At 39.0% G+C, this 19,221-nt stretch overlaps 1 protein-coding gene across 1 annotated transcript in view; it reads right to left on the bottom strand.

Moving 5' to 3' along the window:
* Window positions 1-4,459: 4,459 nt before the first annotated feature.
* Window positions 4,460-19,221, bottom strand: part of LOC139743780 (plasma membrane calcium-transporting ATPase 4-like) — a 166,074-nt gene continuing 151,312 nt past the window's right edge. Inside the window, exons 18-20 of the mRNA XM_071654236.1 lie at window positions 18,706-18,929; window positions 10,054-10,247; window positions 4,460-5,597 (exon numbers count right to left, since the gene is read on the bottom strand). Coding sequence (XP_071510337.1) covers window positions 10,056-10,247; window positions 18,706-18,929 — 416 coding nt within the window. The 3' untranslated portion in view covers window positions 4,460-5,597; window positions 10,054-10,055. The remainder of the gene's footprint in view (window positions 5,598-10,053; window positions 10,248-18,705; window positions 18,930-19,221) is intronic.

Here is a 19,221-nt window from a genome sequence, read left to right on the forward strand (position 1 = left end):
ATACTTGCATATGAAGATCAGTAATCATACTTATAAGGTTGTTTTGATTATTTATCAATTTATGTACACTTTGAGAAACCAAAACATCATTGTCCACTCTTCACTTCAACGAATAAAATAAAATTAAAAAAACAAACATGACATACATAATCCACTGAATAAAATTTTTAGAATCAAATAGTATTCTTTATTATATACGGTAAAAACTAAAAGTATGGAAGTAAGCATCTGTCCTTGTTCTCACTAATATTTATTGACTGTAACAAACTGCAACATAAAACATCTTATGGCTTCTATATCTGAGAATTCAATAGAATGAGCATATTTGTCAGCATGTTTTTCCTTGCACAATCTCACTTACTCAGATCATATCTAGATGCTGAAACAATAAAAGTCTTCAGACAGGAGAAGCACACTACATCTAGAGCAAATACAGTGATGAAATATAATTCCATGCTGCTCACACAAACAAAAGCATGGTAAAAATGCGATCAGCTGAAAATATCATCCAATCTAACTAAACTCGAGTGCTTTTGCCCCTCTTGAACAGGTTTTCTCACAGCAGTTACATCAGCATATTTCTTTCATAAGGGAGCGGCAGGGCAAAAGCATAACTGTAAAATCCTCATTCCCTTTTTATTTAGTCTCTTCCAACAATTTCTTCTCCCTCCTCCTCGCCGTTCCCTTCCTCGCGATATTTGAAATCATCGGCAAAGCGTACCGCATTTTGTTTGTTGTTTTTTTTTGCACATTGAAAACATAATGAAATGCTTTTACAAAAACATAACTCTTGTCTCTTTCATTGTCATATATATAAAATGGTGAGCACTTCGGTGAAATCATGCACAGAATACAAGCAGTCACAAGGAGAAAAACGTGAACACAAAATCAGCACGCAAAAAGTAAAAATCGCACAACCCACTAGCCAGGGAGATACGTGTACTTGGACAGTACAGCAAGAACTAATTGGGGGCGCTTGGCCGTGATCACCTGATGTTTTATGGTCGAGTCACATGACAGATTCTGCGTCATAGCAATGGCAGGGTTTTCCTGTCCTCCTGACAAGGAGGAGCATATTCACAAATACACCGCTAAAAGAAAGAAAGAGAAACGGTGCAAGATCTGGACATTCAAAAAACTGGAAGAGGAGCTAGATTCGTAATCAAACACATTGGAAATTAAAGAAATGAAAATAAACGAGGAGGAATCCACAGACACCTCAGACGGCTTTTGCAGTCTCCTCTTACATTGTCAGAAACCAAAGATGTGGACAGCATTTTGAATAAGTTTTGATACTAGTATTATTGCAAATAAATGCCATAGAACATGACATTTGCTACAAGAGTTTTCATTCAGATGAAGTTCCTGAGCTCATGTTATCAATGAAAAAGAAATGTTTTTGTTTATCTCTTTTTTTTTTCTTTAATGCTTCCAAACGACTCCCACCTCTCACCCAGGGTGGCTCATTGACCATCCAACTGCCAACACTCTCCAAATTTGCCAGCCCCACTGGGGACCTGAACGACGACTTCACAACGACATCATCTTGAACTCTTGTGATGCATTTAGCACAAACATCCATCGAAGTGACCGCCGTTGCCCCCTCCCCACCACCCCATCCCCCATGAGGGGACCCCCAAAACAAGGACCTTCACACTGCAGCATTCAAATGGGTTGCCCGTTTCTAGACCCAACACCAAAAACGTATAAATATGTTGCATTTTTCTTTTTGTGGTATCCACTCATTCTGAATAAAGGAAATAAGGGCTGTTGTAGTCACAAGGCAGGAAAAACACTTGCTACCGGTCACTAAGTGATGGATAAAGCTTCTCTGACCGACGACTACTGTGCGTGGTGCCACGCATCGTGGTGAACATGACACTTCTGCTTTTCTCATCTGCACTCGACAGCCACTGAAGGACTCAACAGTGACAACGCGAGTGCAGTTTCGGTGACCAGAGTCGATGATTCAAGCTTTGTGAACCTCAGAAACTGCTGACGTCAAACTGTAACTTGTGTTCTACATAAGAGTAGAAAATGTTGCATCTTGTAGAGCTTCACAAAATGTGATGGAGCTCATTCTATCCTACACCAACAGAGCATGGAGGGGGAAACAGAAAGAAGTACAACAGTAAGAAGAAAAAGACTCTTCTAACCTGCCTTCAGCCACTATGACTTGCTGCAAAGCACTGGAATGCATGAACGGCATGCACTAACATCAAGCACACACTGAGTAGAACATTCACCGATGTAGCACAGTACAATGACTGTTTCAACCAATGCTGCAACACTGTCGGAAGGACCTTGATGTCATCGGATACTGGCCAGCGCACTGACATGCAGTGAATCTGGTAACCTCACTCATTTGTTATTCAACAAACAGCATTCACAGGCCTTGCTTTAAACTCTTCTCAGTGACACTTCAAAGAACGTTCCTGAATACGGTACACTTCCAAGAAAGCACACACGCACTCACAAAACTGCTGAATAAAAATCAGTTTGGGGAATATGCAGTTTTCGAGAGCTATTTAGGCATTGAAAGCTAACAAGAATCTTTTCAAATTTCATCGGGGGAAAAAATACAGAACTCTCTTCCACAAATTTGTTGTGTTGTATTCTGGTGCTACAACATAGTTTATTTGCTATTAGCAGAAGGGCAACGAGTACGAGTTTGACGTTACCGATCCTGATGCGAGATTTCCTTTTTTTTTGGACCGTGGTCGAAAACCAGAGTCTCGCGTCTTTGAGGAAAAGTGCAGCTCAGACAATAGTTGCCATGTGTCCACATTGAAATCTGAGTGTGTACCGTACAAGGTAATTCACAGTGGAATGTTGGTTGGGTTTTTCAAGACCTGTCCTTCTTTGCGCAAGTTCAGCCACAGACTATTAACAGACTCATCCAAGAGACCATTCTGAACATCTATCACATAATATTGGTATAATTTTGTCTTCTACATCATTTTCAGCAGAAAACCTTGAACTGGGCCTAAAAAAAAAAAAAAAAAGAAATGAAAAAAAAAAAAAGGGTTGTACTGTCCTTTCTGTTTTACACATCCTTTGCGATGTGACAGTGCTTGGTTCTGGTCTTCAACAAGCCAACCTAAAAGTTACATAAACACTGATGATCTCAACAAAAGAGCGGGGGGGGGGGGGGGGGGGGGGGAGTGAGGGGAATGGATGGTTTAAAAACAAATTGGGAGGCAGCAATGGGAGGTTTCATCTTTTCAGTATCATCTACACCTTTTTTCTCTAAGACATCAAAAATGAAATGAAAACAAGACTGTCTCTGTAGTTGCTTTCTTGCTCAGACAAAAAATGCTGGTAGGAAATACAGTACATCCTTACAATCTGGCTCTGGCATGAGCTGTTCCTCTTTCTGAATGAACGTATGACCCATATGGCAAACAATGTTTTTAAAAATCCAACCAAAAAGAAAAATTACATCGAAATAAAAAATCCAGCTAATGTCAATGATTGTTTAGAGACTGTGCATCTCAACGCTATCCTACAAAATCCCAAATTAACAGCAGGATGGATGCTTACTTTGTGTACATTTACATGCGCTTTCTTGGAATACATATAAATATATTTACACGCCATTCGTTCCTTTTGCATCGTTCATCATTACATATCAAATTCACATTGAAACTGTCGACATAACGCTATCAATGAGCTATATATATGTATGTATAAAGAAAAAGGATATCTCGTTCCCCATACATGTCTGTGCAAGAGTACAGTTACAGCATAAATGTTAATCCTTGAGCAAAGTAAAGATATCAATTAGTTTATCCTCTTCTAAAATCTACATGCCAGTCTGATATGATCTGTACTTTTTTTTTTGTTAGTGTAGTAATCAACAGTCCAGACTATAATACCATGGAACTCTCTGGGGGCCTACAGACCATCTATAAGAGGTAAATGGTTATTCCAATGAATAAATTCACTATCAAATTACTCCACACATACAGACAAACCAACCTTTCTGACTTACACACGGTTATTATTGTTACAGAGAAATCAGAAAAAAAAATAGAAACAGAAACACCCACATGTATAAAAAACACGAGACCTATGTCGCATGGAAAACAACAAAGTTTCAATTGCAGAGTCTGATTCTGTACATGGTGTAAGTACGAAAAACAAACGTTATCAAACTCTTCACTTTGAAACATTTGAATCTTCAAAAGTTGCAGATATATATATATTCACAGACATGAGATTTTGTACGGTATGTTCAAGCGCCAGTCAATCTTGTACCACTCTGCAAGCCCTTTGAATGCTTCTATTAACAGCAATTTTTGTTATGTCTGCACACCATAAAGTGAAGTCCATGAAATCCCAAGCTGGGATTTACTGTAACAATTTCTGAAATGATAATGAACAGAAAAAAACACAAGAAAACTTGCAGACCACATCCTACAAGAAATAAGGGAATGATTACATAAAACGACTATCACTTAAAAGATAATGAAAGACAACATATCAGATTATTTTTTTTTTCTCACCACCGTTAGATGATTACATACACACAGACTTATGAATAACTGGCTGAAAATCTACAGCATTACAGGGTTACGAAGCAGAGTATGCTACTGATTATTATCATAATTTTTTCTTTAAATGTGGCTCAAATTACAACTTTCACTTCTTACGAACTGGAAAGAGGGCACAAAAACTGATTTGGCTAGTATATACATACTTTGTATTCACACGTAATGTATTATTAATAACCCTCTGCACATGCTTGGCAGTTAATTCTATGTCTTAATCAAACAACATTACCAACCTATTTAGCTAGACAGACAGATAGATAGATAGATAGTTAGATTGATAGATAGATAGAGTGAGAGACCGAGAGAACCATCTCTGCTAGATCTGGCATAATACAAACCTACTTTTGATTACACATAATCTCTCATATGGACCACATTTAAATGTGAGAGCTAGATACACTTATGCCAACCTGATATGTCAGTATGTCATGAAAAGTTCACACTCTTATCAAAGGGTTCTCACAGACTACGGTACTGATTCTGGGTGGAGATAATGGCTACGGCTTTGATTCCACTGCAGCGATACTGTCATCCCGACATAACCGCGTCGCTAATATTATCGTTGACGCTAGCTCACACACCCTAATCAAATACAATGTTCCACCTCTAACTTTGCACGATTTCCTTGAAATGAAAAAAAAAAAGAAGAAAAGAATTCCCACCACCATTACCAAAGAAGGAACGAAATCAAAATCTCTTGGCTACATTAGGACTGGTAGTCGTATATGCGATGCTACACTGCTTTGTGCATGACAAGATGTATTGCATCAGTCTATTCTTCCTTGTCTCCATTGGAGTCTATTTTTCCTTCCGTTTTCTCAATGTCTCTCCAATTGTTACTCCAGCATTCATTCTGGTTTCCACACACTTTTGCCCACTTCCTGTGCACCCATCATTCCTGGATTGTTGGCCACAACCGAGGGTGGGACATTGGTGCACGCTATGAAATGTTGGAAGCTGCGTCCACGCTGCAGGCCAACCCGACTCACATCCATTACTGTCATTCCCAGTGTGACAGCAGCCGCTATCAAAACCATCCATCTACAGAAAGAAATGAAAGCACACACAAAGGTAAACGTTAGGCTACACATCAATCTACAAAGAGTTTGTGACGGTATAATACAAAATCAAGAACCACTCTTGTAGGAAACTATTTGCAAGTTTGTAAAAACCTCTGCTACGAATTTCTGACTGGAATCTATAGTACATACAAAATGCGAACTCAAAATGAATCACTTTTGGGACAGTACAGCTGTATATCAATACAGTATTCTCCGCATAATCGGGTAGGCTCGGGCAGAGCGTTTCTTACCCGATTAAGCGGAGTACCCGATTAACAGAAGAACACATCTCATTCACAGTTGGCACATACAATGTGTGTATGTACATTGTACATGCATTGCACACTGCACCAAACGCCTACACTGTATGCTTGAACACACATGCTTGCACGGCACATTATACATACCTTACACTTGCTGAGTCACGAGCAATAATTTACACTCTTTTTTTGCGGACAAATATGTATTCAGAAAACTCATGTTTAATCACTCCCCAAATGATTGGTCTTCTTTGCAAATTAAAGAGAATACGATTATTCATGATTCTTAAAGTGTTTTATCTGCGATAAAATGTGGGTAGAAATTATATTACAAGAAAATCATTTACCCATTTATGCGGAGAGGCAACCCGATTATCAGGTAAATTTAATGTGCATTGGAACTGATTTTGACATTACTACCCAATTAAACGGAGTACCTGTTTAAGCGATACCCGATTACGCGGAGAGTACTGTACATGCTATCTGAGCATCAACGTTATGCTCTAAGTGAATAAAAAGATTCTGCATGGTGGTAAAGTATCTTCATGGACGAAATACACAGTAAACCTTGCCAAAGTCGATCTTACAAATGGTGACAAATGGCTAAGTCCAAGAAAAGTTCAACCCCAGTTGGACATAAGCATGTGTTTATTATACAGTGTAAGATGAAATTCATGCTAAGTCGAAGGATTTTCTCTGGTCTCTTTGGATGTGATCTGGGCGAGGTTGATAGTATTAGTTAAGTGCATGTGGCACTTATCTCCATCACTTGTCATCAGCGTCAATAGAGGAAAATTTAGATGTGATTGCTTTGACCATACAGTCTAACGAACGGATGAGGAAACGATGTGTCAAGATCAAATCTTTCCTGCTCTCATGTTGTTCACAAGAAGTAAATTATTGTCCTGATTATTTGGGAATTTTGAATTGGGGAATTGTGAAAATTATTACTCACATCTGCTTCTTTGTACTGGCACTAAACTATCTCTTTAAACAGAATTTAAAGTACATTAATAACTGGGACTCGAGTGCCTAAAAGGGGTCTCATGATCCACCACATCCGAGTTGAAGTCTAAATTGGGTCCGAGTGTCCACAAACAGGTCTCTGTCCTAGTGTCAAAGAGTCTTAGGTGCTTTCCTGACTACCAAGGTAACAAGGCAAGTGCCAAATTGTGTCTTGCCCATTCGCGTGCAAGACATTAATATATTTCTTACTCCCAGAAGTTCGTTGACCTGCATATGACCTTTGACCTTGTGGTGACCTTCAACTCCCCAAGGGACATTTACCATCCAAGTTTGGTCACAAACGGACAAAGGGATCAAAAGTTATGAGCCATAATCGAAATGCGCCATAAAAATTTAACAATGGGCCCTAAAAATTTGTTGACCCCTTTGTGTGACCTTTGACCTTGTGATGACCTTTAATTCCCCAAGGGACATCTACCGTCCAAGTTTGGTCACAAACAGACATAGGGATCAAAGGTCTGAGTCACAATCGAAACACGCCCTAAAAACTTAACATTAGGCCCTAACAGTTTGTTGACCCCTGTCTGTGACCTTTGACCTTGTGATGACCTTCACCTCCCCAAGGAACATCTACCATCAAAGTTTGGTCACAAACGGACAAAGGGATCAAAAGTTATGAGCCATAATCAAAATGCACCATAACAACTTAACATTGGGCCCTAAAAGTTTGTTGACCCCTGTATGTGACCTTTGACCTTGTGATGACCTTCACCTCCCCAAAGGACATCTACCATCCAAGTTTGGTCACAAACAGACACAGGGATCAAAAGTTATGAGCCATAATCAAAATGCGCCATAAACACTTAACATTGGGCCCTAAAAGTTCGTTGACCCCTGTCTGTGACCTTTGACCTTGTGGTAACCTTCAACTTCCTAACAGACATCTACCATCTAAGTTTGATCACAAACAGACAGATACATCAAAAGTTACGAGCCATAAACGAAACGTGCCCTAAAAACTTAACATTGGGCCCTAAAGTTCATTGACCTCCGCCTGTGACCGTTGACCTTGAGGTGCCCTTCATGTTTGGTAAAATGTGTAACTTTGTATAACCACTCTTCCCTCCAAGTTTGATTGAAATTGAAATACTCAGTAGAGAGTTATTCAAGTTTTTGTAGCGTTACGGAGAGATGACGGACGGACGGACGGATGACGGACGGACAGACGCCGCAGGCGATCCCTTAGTCTCCCCACACCTTCGGTGGGCTCGACAATAACCAGTCTTATATGGGTCACAGTGTTTGTATCAGCATCTCAAGTGTCATTTTTATGGAGTCGTGTGTTTTTCATGGGTCTGAGAACTTACACATATCTAGGTCTTGATCTCCATCGTAATGGAGTTATAATTATGTCAGTCATAGGTTTGGGTACATGCATTTTGTTCTTGAGTCCCATTGTAATGCAGTTATAAGTCTTTCATGGGTCTGAGTACACATATATACCGGTTTTGAGTCCCATAGCAATGGGGTCATATGCTGTTCATTGGTTTGAGTGCACATATCTTATTCTTGAGTCCACATGAAATGCAATGATATGTCTGTCATGGCTCTGAGTACACATGTCTTGGTCGGAATCCCATTGCAATGGAGTCAAATATCATTAACTGGTTTGGGTCTTATATCTAAGTTTGAGTTCCATTGTAATGCAGTCATGAGTACACAAGTCTTGGCCTTGAGTCCCATTGCAATGGAGTCATATGTAGTTCATGGGTTTGAGTGCACATACTTGCTTCTCAGTTTGAGTTCAATTGTAATCGAGTCATGCCTTTCATGGGTCTGAGCACTCATGTCTTGGTCTGGAGTACAACTTTAATGGAGTCATATTTCCTTCATTGGTCTGAGTACACATGTCTTTGTAGGTCCAAGTCCCATTGTCATGCACTCATATGTCTTTCATGGGTTTGAGTACAGACATCTTGGTCTTGAGTCCCATAGCAATGGAGTCATATATTGTTAACCTGTTGAGGATGGACTGATTTTGCTAAAACACACATTTCCCATAGACAACTGCCTGAGTATACTCGGGACTCGTCCTCAACAGGTTAATTGGTTTGGGTGCTAATATCTTGGTCTTGGGTCCCATTGTAATAGAGTTACATGTCTTTCATGGGCCTGAGTCCACTTGCAATGGAGTCAAGTGTCGTTTATGGGTGTGAATGTACCTCTCTTGGTCTTGAGTCCCAATGAGAGAGGAGTTGTGTGTCTGTCATAAGTCTAAGTACACATGTCTTGGCCTTGAGTTCCATTGCAATGACGTCATACAATGTATGTAGTTCATGGGTTTTAGTGCTCTTATCTCAGTTCAAGTTCCATTGTAATCGAGTCAGGCCTTTTATTGGTCTGAGCACACATGTCTTGGTCTTGAGTACAACTTTAATGGAGTCATATTTCCTTCATGGGTCTCAGTACACATGTCTTTGTAGGTCCAAGTCCCATTGTCATGTTATCGGTTTGGGTGCAAATATCTAGGTCTTGGGTTCCATTGTAATAGAGTTACATGTCTTTCATGGGCCTGAGTTCACATGTTTCGGCTTGAGTCCATTTGCAATGTAGTCAAGTGTCGTTTATGGGTGTGAATGTACCTCTCTTGGTCTTGAGTCCCACTGAGATGGAGTTGTGTGTCCGTCATAAGTCTGAGTACACATGTCTTGGCCTTGAGTTCCATTGCAATGAAGTCATACAATGTGTGTAGTTCATGGGTTTTAGTGCTTTTATCTCAGTTTGAGTTCCATTGTAATCAAGTCATGTCTTTTATAGGCCTGAGTATACATGTCTTTGTCTTGAGTTCGACTGCAATGAAGTCATATGTTGTTCCTGGGTTTGGTTGTGCATATTTTGGTCTTGAGTTCCATTTTAATGGAGTCATATGTCTTCAATGGGTCTGAGTACACATGTTTTTGTCCGAGTCCCATTGCAATGGAGTCACAAAGATTAAATAATCCAGGTCTCAAATACCTTTGAGACGGGGTCTCAAGTACCACTGTACAACTGAACCACAAGTTCTTCATAGTTCTGAATGCCCATACCCAAGTCTTAAATACCTCTGTGAAGGGAATCATGTACTACTGTAACAAAGCAACAAGTCCTCCACATGCCTGAGAACTCATATTGAGTTCTCAAATACCGTTGAGACCTTTGGAGTCTGTGTACCTTTATAACTGGGTCTCAAAGCTGGTCCCAGTCCCTGTGCTGAAGGAGACCATGGGTGCTGAGTCCTCATTCTGCTTTGTCGTCTCAATGTCGTAGCTGTTCTCGGGAGCCATGAACTCGTGCACGGAGTTGCTCAGGCTCTTGCGCTCGATGCGATGCTGAAGTCCGGCCTGGAATGCGTGCACCACGCGGATCTGGTGGCAGGGACGGGAGGAGGAGGGTAGAGAGTCATAGTCACACCTCTTGGCACAACTCATTATAAGAAACTCTTACAGCAATATGGTCTGAATACAGTAAAGGGATGCAAACTGTCTACAAACACTTTTTCTCTACTTCAGACACTCTGTTGAATGGTTAAAATGTGATTGATTTAGACAGATATTTTTCCTAGATAAAAATCCTAATTTTAATCATACAATATATGACAGTGGAAAGGACATGACCAGTAGTAGTTATAAAAACACAGAGGCATATTGGAAACTCAACGAAGTTAAATTACGTAAAACATCAATGAAAAATATATTAAAACACAAACAAAGATATACTAAATACAATGCAGGTGTTTAGACCTCCACAGAAAAGTACACTGCATGAGGAAATCATTCAATGCTGAACTTGGCTAACTTCAGACAAAACAAGAAATATCATTTCTTGGGGAAATGACAGATAGCTATCATGCAGAACATAGCTATGCAGACATACACACACACATCAACAGAATACATAGCTTGACTGTTAGCTGCATTTAATGCATGGCAGAAAAAAACAAGCAATAGGTCCTAAAAATTTCCCTTTAATATCTGCTATTGACCATGAAAAGATTATGAATAAGAGACAAGATCAAATATGACTTTGCATATTTTTTTTTCACATATATGTGAACTCACTGCTTGGTGGCTAAGTCATATTTTCCTAGCATTTTTCAGATTGTTTTGTTTTTCATGCAAAAAGCAATGGGACTTCCACAAAGTGTAGACACTATTTGGCTAACCAATTTATAAAATATAATAATTGATATGAGAGAAAATGATAAAAAGTCAGTCAGGGTATCATATGGATGGTTCTCAAAATTCAATTTAAATCAATTATGAAACTGCAATCTTTATTGCACTTTCTTTCACTGACCTTTTATATACTTTCATCTGTGCTTAACAAAATTTCCCACAGCCTCACATGCAAATAGTCAAAATTTTTCCCTTTGCCCCAGCATTTTGCTGAAGAAGTACTGCACTGCAGTTCTTAAAATGTAGGGAATCAAACATAGCAAGTGGTGAGTAAACACATATTACTAACCCCTTTGAAAGTCATCTCAGAATTCATGAATTTTGTCTTGCATTACAAACATACTTCAATAAAATTTGGAGTTTTGATTTAGGTACAAAATTACATCTCATCATGAATTACAAAATCATTTTGTGCCATCACAAATTTCTGGAGTTGGGTAAATTTGTTGAAAACAGACTGTACTACCATAATTCCCCTACACAGGTACATAGAGTATATTAAACATGATTGGACTAGACACACATAGATTACAATGGGGAAAAAAATGCCTCAAAATTTAACATCTGGCTTTGAATGATATGTCCGTAAGTAATCAGCATAATTATTCAAACACCACTAACAAGGACACATATAATTATGTATCATGAAGGGTGGGGCGTTCCATTATCATAAAAGAAAACTAGACAAAAACAGAACGACAAGTTTGAGCACAATACCACGACAACGCAAGGCTCAGTATCAGAGTAAGCAACATGACTTGCAGACAGTCTTGGAAAGAGTGGGGTTCAGGGGTTCCAAGCCATACAACCACTAATTCATCAAAGGCTTCACAAGGTTCTGTTGTCTCCCGGAAAGTTGCTAATTTTTCCAACGCCATGCAGTTAGCACTACAGATGCTAAACTGTCCTATTCATGAACTAATGCTCATTACCATAAACACAGCATACATCTGGGATGAATACATAAAGGAAACTTTTTGTTTGTTTACAAGTAGGGTATACAAGTTCCATTTGCAGAACATTCATATGAAACTGATTCATATTGATATGCTTGAGCTGAACCTAGAATGGAAAAACAAATTACGATATTACATATTGTTTTAATGGCAAGAAAGTGAATGAAAGAAAAAAAGCATATTAAACAACAGAAAATTATTTGGGCTTCCAGTCACTTGCAACAGTTTAAAATTCTAGAGAGAAGTGATCTTCGGGGTATGAAATGGTTTTTTGATAGGCAGTAAATTGCTCAAAAACTAATCAGTGAAAAAATATGCCCATCAGGATTAAAGAGTTAGACAAACCGGGTAATATCTTGGTTCTCTATAAGGCATCTATTCTAGTGTTAGAATAGAAGGTTCACTAATTGTTACTCCTTAAAGACTTCAAAAAAGGCTAATGACTGGACAAAGCAAAAAGACAAGACTTTCTCCAAAATATTTAGTGAGAGGGTAAAAGACCCCATCCAAAAAAATATCCAAACAAACAAACACCAAAAACAAGCACCCCTTTCACTTTCAGTCAAAGCATGAAATGGCAAGAAGCGATGCTTAACAGAGAAGTTATATCAAAACTGAACTAGCTCACCTAGCATTCGCCACTTATTCCACTTAATCAAAATCTCCCATTAAGAACATGGCCTATTCATGCAGAACTTGTGTGACAACTCATTGGCCAATCAAAAACAGCGCATGAATTAACCACCGCATGCTTTTCACATCCAAAATCTGTGGATTAACCTGAAACTAAGTTTAAAGAGAAATACAACTGACTCCGAAAGTCAAATCACAGCACACTCTCACTTCAGCTGATCAGCATTCAATTTCACATTCTCTTTTTTTTTTTGTATTAATGTGCATCATTTTAACTCGTGCAGGAAACTCACTTAAGAGCGGATGATATGGTTGTGCAAACGAAAAAATATGAACGCCCCCCAAATATTACAAATGGGTAACAGACTGAACGTACAATGAAATGAAGATTCACATGACTGTTTTTAGTTCTATTCTAAAGGTCTGGAATTATATACCTGAAAGAATACAGTCCATGGTAATAGCGGACAATCACAGCTACCCTTTGTTAGTCTTACATTACATTCCTTTTCATGAAATGGAACATGCCAATAAAGGATCTCCCTGCAAATTAGTGCAAATATGCACTCCTCCCCATAGATTCTTATAACTAACATTTCCATACATCTAATGGTGGTGACAGCCTCACGTAACTGACTCTACTGCTTTCATTCTTATGCCCTCTGTGAAAGACCTCACGACAATCTGGAACAACCAATGCTGATTACTGGCCATGAAAAGAGAGCACATTATTGAAATAAAAAAAAAGAGAAAAAAGTCAGGCAATAGTAAGATATGCGTATGCAGAGTTACTGGGAGAAATGAATTTATAAAGAAAATAGTCTGGGAAGGGGGGGGGGGGGGACAGGAAACTGGAACGGTGCAGTAATTGTGCACAGGTGACCAAAAAAAAAAAAACCAGAAAAAAAGAAGAAGAAACATAGTGGAAAAGTGCTTCTGTGTATATAGTGAGGGTGCAATTTTTTTTTTCTTTCTTTCTTCATGGTACAAAGAATGATGAGTGCTTATCACACATCACATCAGAATAGGGCACTGGGCTGAACGACACACACAAAAGAAAACTGTAATGAGGAAGGGGCTAAGGGAGGCCTTCCACTGGACACACAGACTTAGGGAGGATGGGGGACTGGATACACACGTGTGGAAACATGTAATACATTTACGAGGAAACATGGACAAGACATGAATGCACAAAAATCAACCCTCTAACGTGCTGAGTAAAAGACAAGCGCTGATCGCTGCTCGGGAAGGACTTGTCAAGTGGGGGTTGTCATCGACGGTGGGATGATATGTAAACGCACATAGAGAGAGAGATGCGTGAATGCAGCATGAAAATGGTCGACATGGTGAAAATGATAGCGTGGATGGAAGAACTCAAAATATGATAGCCTGATGTGGATTACACACGACTGCAATGCCATTCTCAATAGTTACTCTTGTGTTACAAGAAAGGAGCAGTTGCGTTAACTGTGGATGTATATTAAACAGCTGTATAAAAGGGCACAGGTGTTTTGACGTTCGAACAGGAGGGGGAGGGGATGTAAGAGGGGGTAAACAGGCAGGCAAAGAAATTGGGTAAGGCAGTAACATCACCCTCCCATAGTCGCCCTGACAAAAACTCGGTTCACGACAGAGAGGCACGATTCAAATTTGAAGAGATCGGTGATCAAACTACTCACAGCACGACTCTGGCCGATGTTAAAAGATTGGGAACCGGGGAGGCAGCGTGTGAGGCGTGGATAGTCATTTCACGTTATTTAAAAAAAAAAAAAGTTGGGAAAAAAAATAGAAAGCATGAAGAAAATATAACAGTGATGAAGTGAAGAGAATGAGAATGAGAGAAAACGGTGAAAAGAGAGAGAGAAATAAATATGAAAAGCAATTGCTTAGGATAAATATGAATCGGTGATAACCAAAGAAGATTAAGAAAAAAAAAACAGGACAGAAAAGATATGACAGAGAATTCTGAACAGACAGACAAGAAGAGATTAAATGTGAGACCGTATTGGCCATCTCCTTTACTGCATTGATTTTCTCAATGGCCACCATGGTCATGTATAACGACAGGGTGCATATGCAAGTATATACATTATTTGAAGGAAACTGTGTCAGAAAGGTAGATAGATAGAAGAGTGAATGTTAGTACTGAAGAGTAAGAAGGGAAAAAAAGGGGAAAGTGAGAACAAAAGACAAGATGTAGAAGAGGTGGATACAATGCAAATACTGCATATTAAGTTGGTGCACTGGAATATGAAAGAATATCTGGAAAAAAGTAAGATTGTTCCTGTAGCAACATTATGAAATATATGGCACAAATTGCAATGCAGCCAAAAAAAAAAAAAAAAAAAAAAATCAAAGAACACACATTTATAAATTATCAAACATCATGTCCTGGAAAATAATTAAACTCAATGTTGTAACTCTGAAATGTTTGTTATCTTACGTATCAATTAACTGAATTAGAACACATTAGTAGCAAGTGTGTTTAAAAAGAAATGGTCATTCTGATTATGCATTAGTTGAAAATTGAATACAAGGGAAGAATCAAGACTGATTGCTTACAGAAACCAACGTCTAGGATTAACACTTTGTAAAAATAAATGCCAGGGAAGATTGCTACTCTCCATTGGATATTATATAAATTATGCACAAAAATTAAATGCTCAAAGTCAGACATTTTAACCATTTTTGAATATCACAAAAAGACAAAAGCTCAAAATTATCCGCCTGAAAGAAAGATAGTTTATGAGATGACTAAAACAGGACGATCATGCTCAAAGCAGAGGCTATAACACCTATCTTTCTCTACAAGAATGTTAAGTTACATGCCCGCTGACTGTATTTCCCGAATCTAGATATACAAATTTGTGTACCCTAATTGCAGTATGGGTGAGTATGTACATGTACATACACAGTCTCCACATTGCAAATCATCTAATTCCATTCAAATCCTGGTAAGACTGCCTGGTTTGCCTTGATTGTCGCAAATGTCATTATTCTGTGTATCTTCTCCTGCTGTTGACTTGAACTTCACGTACAGCTGACAATCAGTAGTAAGCAAATTGTAATACGGAGAATTCCCCACTTGCGCAAGAGTTTGAGACCACTTCAATAGAGGGAATACTGAATAATAAGCCTACTCCATACCACTCTGTTGATATGAAACAGACATCAATGACAAGGAATTTGCCAATGGAAGTGATTGACTTAAGCAAAGTGCTTGATTAAAACAGTTGGGAAAAGAAGGATAAAAAAAAGGGGGGAGGGGGGCTAAAGTGTAACTACAGTGTACACTCTTTTAAGATTTAAATTGAATCGAACATGAAAATCAAGATAACATAGAGAGTTTGGGTCAGCTACTGCAAAGAATTTTGTGATAATGTGCATGATGACAAACACAGGACACTTTGACAGTGCTTTCTCCTTTCTTTTACATGTTTCTATGGATGAAAAATAGCAATAAATTCTCCAAAACATTGCAGTCTCAAAAGTTCAAAGAAACAAGTAAATGTGATTAAATCCATGACCTCTTGGTTAAATGCAGAATCCACACAAATAAGATAAGATTGGCAGATTAGATAGTTTATTGACTCTCTGACTATGTTTGACCATGTATTGCAAATGCCATATCAAATGACTGGGAAATAGTTGAGGAAACTAGTGTGGAAAAAAAGAAAACCGCAAGCAAACAGAAAAGAAGAGATAAGCATTCAAAACCAAATGCTGAAAAAAAAAGAACAACCAGATTTCATAATATAGGATGTAACCCAAAAACGCTTAAGCACTGATATTTGGGAGCGCGTGTTTTATCCTAAGGGAAAAAAATATTAAAGAATTAGCAGTGTGACTTTCAGAGAAACAAAATAAAGTTGACATTTGTTAGAAAAATACAAATTAAAAAAGTATAGGAGGGACGGAAAGACCTAAGACACACCTGGTAAGTACACATAACTGTCAATTTGTCCTACAACCGCATTACTAGTATATGCTCTGACATTTATTACGGGTAAGTCAAAATCATTTGAAATTACACCACATTTCTGAACACAGACAATAACTAAAGCAATCTGCAAGCAGATTATCGCTTTTGCGTTTCTTCACTGGTAAATCAAACAGTGTATGCGTCTCACATCAATGTTAAGGGAAATAAGAATTGAACAAAACACATATCATATGATGATGCATATTTTCATCTGTGTTGAAAGGGGGTAATCACTGCCTTGTCTGGCATAGCAACCTGTTCACAGACTAACGTACAAGAAAGTGGTACCTAAAAATAATACCAGTATCGGTCGCTCTTAAGGTACATAAAATGAAACACTCAGTTCAGAAAATTGTATCTTTCTAACCATACAGCTGTGAGTTGTCCACGATAAAAAGGACCTGCCATTAATTTGTTATTTGGGTGGTGTTCAGGAACAAACAAACAAAAGAAAGAACAAAAAATAAATAAACTCCAGGTGAAGGGAAACTTTACTGAGGATAACTGAAAATATTTGAATTGGAAGATCATATAAACATTCATAACTTAAAAAGAATACCACAACAAACTTTAAAAAAAGAAAAAGAAAGAAGAATATAAAACTCTTGGGAACTGACAACACAATGTGACAACATGGGTGGACGTCAACGGACTGTGAGCCAAAAGGGAGGGAGGCCGACGAGTGGAAGAGCCTGGACATATCGTGCAAATGAGAGAAAGATAAGGGCTTGGGACCAAGTTTTAAGGCCACCACAAAGAGAACACTGCCAAGGAGAAAGAGACCCACTGGCCATCTCTGGCAGGGTACCATTGGGGACCATCGGGGGACCGAGAGGGGAGGGGGTAGGTAGGAGGAGGAGGGGTAACAGGCGAGAAGATAATCTCGAAAACATAAACACTCACTCCCACACACATACATACAAGTCCCCGTATGAAAACGGCACTTCACTCACACAGACGGAAAACTCATGGTACGAATATGAAAATATTTGAAATTGAATTTGCGCACATGCAAATTAATCTTCTATCATTATTCATCTCTTATTCTGAGAACGTTCTTGGACATGAACATTTTCTGGTCTAAGAACGGGATCTAATTTGATTGTCAATTTCTTTCAGATAATAAAGAAATAAATTGCAGGACGTCAGGGATATCATTCAGGTGGGATGTTTTGGAAGGCTCGATAAATTCATGGACACCTTATTCAATCACACTCAGATATCTTCAACATACTGTTTGTAGGATAATCTCAATGATGTTACAGGTATTTGTGTATGGCCTTGTGATAAGGGTCAGATGAAGCACTGATATACATATATACAGGGGGAAAGAGGGGGTGGAGTAGAATCAAAAGTGTTTCAAGCGCTAATCCTTGGCTGGCTCGAAAGGCTCAAGCAGGTCAAACTCAAAGCTTGGTTTCTCTCAAGCAAATAAACAGCGCAGAAAAATTGGGAATTCAAAGGGAAAAAATAAGGAACTACACCCTATATTCTGTAAGCCTTAGCGGTCATAATCCAAGAAAAAAACAAAACAAAACCCAAACTAACCCTGTAAGCCTACCTACAGCTTCAATAGAACCACTTCTGCTGATTTCAGTGTGATAAAAAAACCCTTTCCCTCCTCCCCCCGCAAAAAAAAGAATCACAGGCATAGTTGTCTGATTTCTATTGGTAGAAAAAATTGAACTAAACTGAGCTGTCTTCCTAATAATGCAACCTTAAATAAGATGCTGTGAAACAAAATGTGGTCTTCGCCTCTCTGCAAGTTTCCATAATCAGTCGACATGAAAGCACTGGAAGAGAGAAAAATATACAGAACTACAGAAATGGAGATTGAGGAGGAGTATAGAGAAAGTGAGAGAAAGAAAAAAAAAAGGAGAGATATGTGAGAGTAGAAGAGAAGAAGAGATATAAGGAGAGAGAGATATAGGGAGAGAGAGATATAAGGAGAGATATAAGGAGAGAGAGATATAAGAAGAGAGAGATATAAGGAGAGAGAGATATAAGGAGAGAGAGATATAAGAAGAGAGAGAGATATAAGGAGAGAGAGATAAAAGAGGAAGAAACTTTCACTCACCTGTTGCTGGAGCCGGGTCAGGCCGCGCATCCAGAGGATCTGGGCCCGCCGGTGGTCCACCCGGTCTGGGTGGTCCTCGTCCATGGGCGTGATGGTGGGCAGCTGCTCGGGCTCGCTGCTGCGGCCGACGGCGCAGATGTGCGGCAGCTGACGGGTGGGGATGGTGGTCACCAGCTGCTGCCAGACCAGCGAGCCGAGCCCGAGGAAGACGCATACTGAATAATCTAAAGCAGTACTAAACATTGCAACAATGGCAAAAATTCAAAGCTCAACTGAATTTCTCCCTCAGACAGAGCAACTGTCTTATGGGTAAACATGGACATTAGGTACATAGTAAGCGGCGTTACAGCATCTAGTGTTGACAGCGAGCAACTCCATTTGGAGTTGCTTCCTGGGCTCGCAGTGTAATGAAAATTCATTACACTGCGATGTGACACAGTGAAGTGTAGCAATATCTCAATCCTTGGATGAAATGATACCTTGCAAGATTTCACTGCACATGATATTATTACAGCA

This window comes from Diadema antillarum, unplaced genomic scaffold, assembly GCF_040938485.1.
Source record: "Diadema antillarum isolate AM-2024a unplaced genomic scaffold, OU_Dant_1.0 seq00001105_RagTag, whole genome shotgun sequence".
Taxonomy (NCBI): domain Eukaryota; kingdom Metazoa; phylum Echinodermata; class Echinoidea; order Diadematoida; family Diadematidae; genus Diadema; species Diadema antillarum.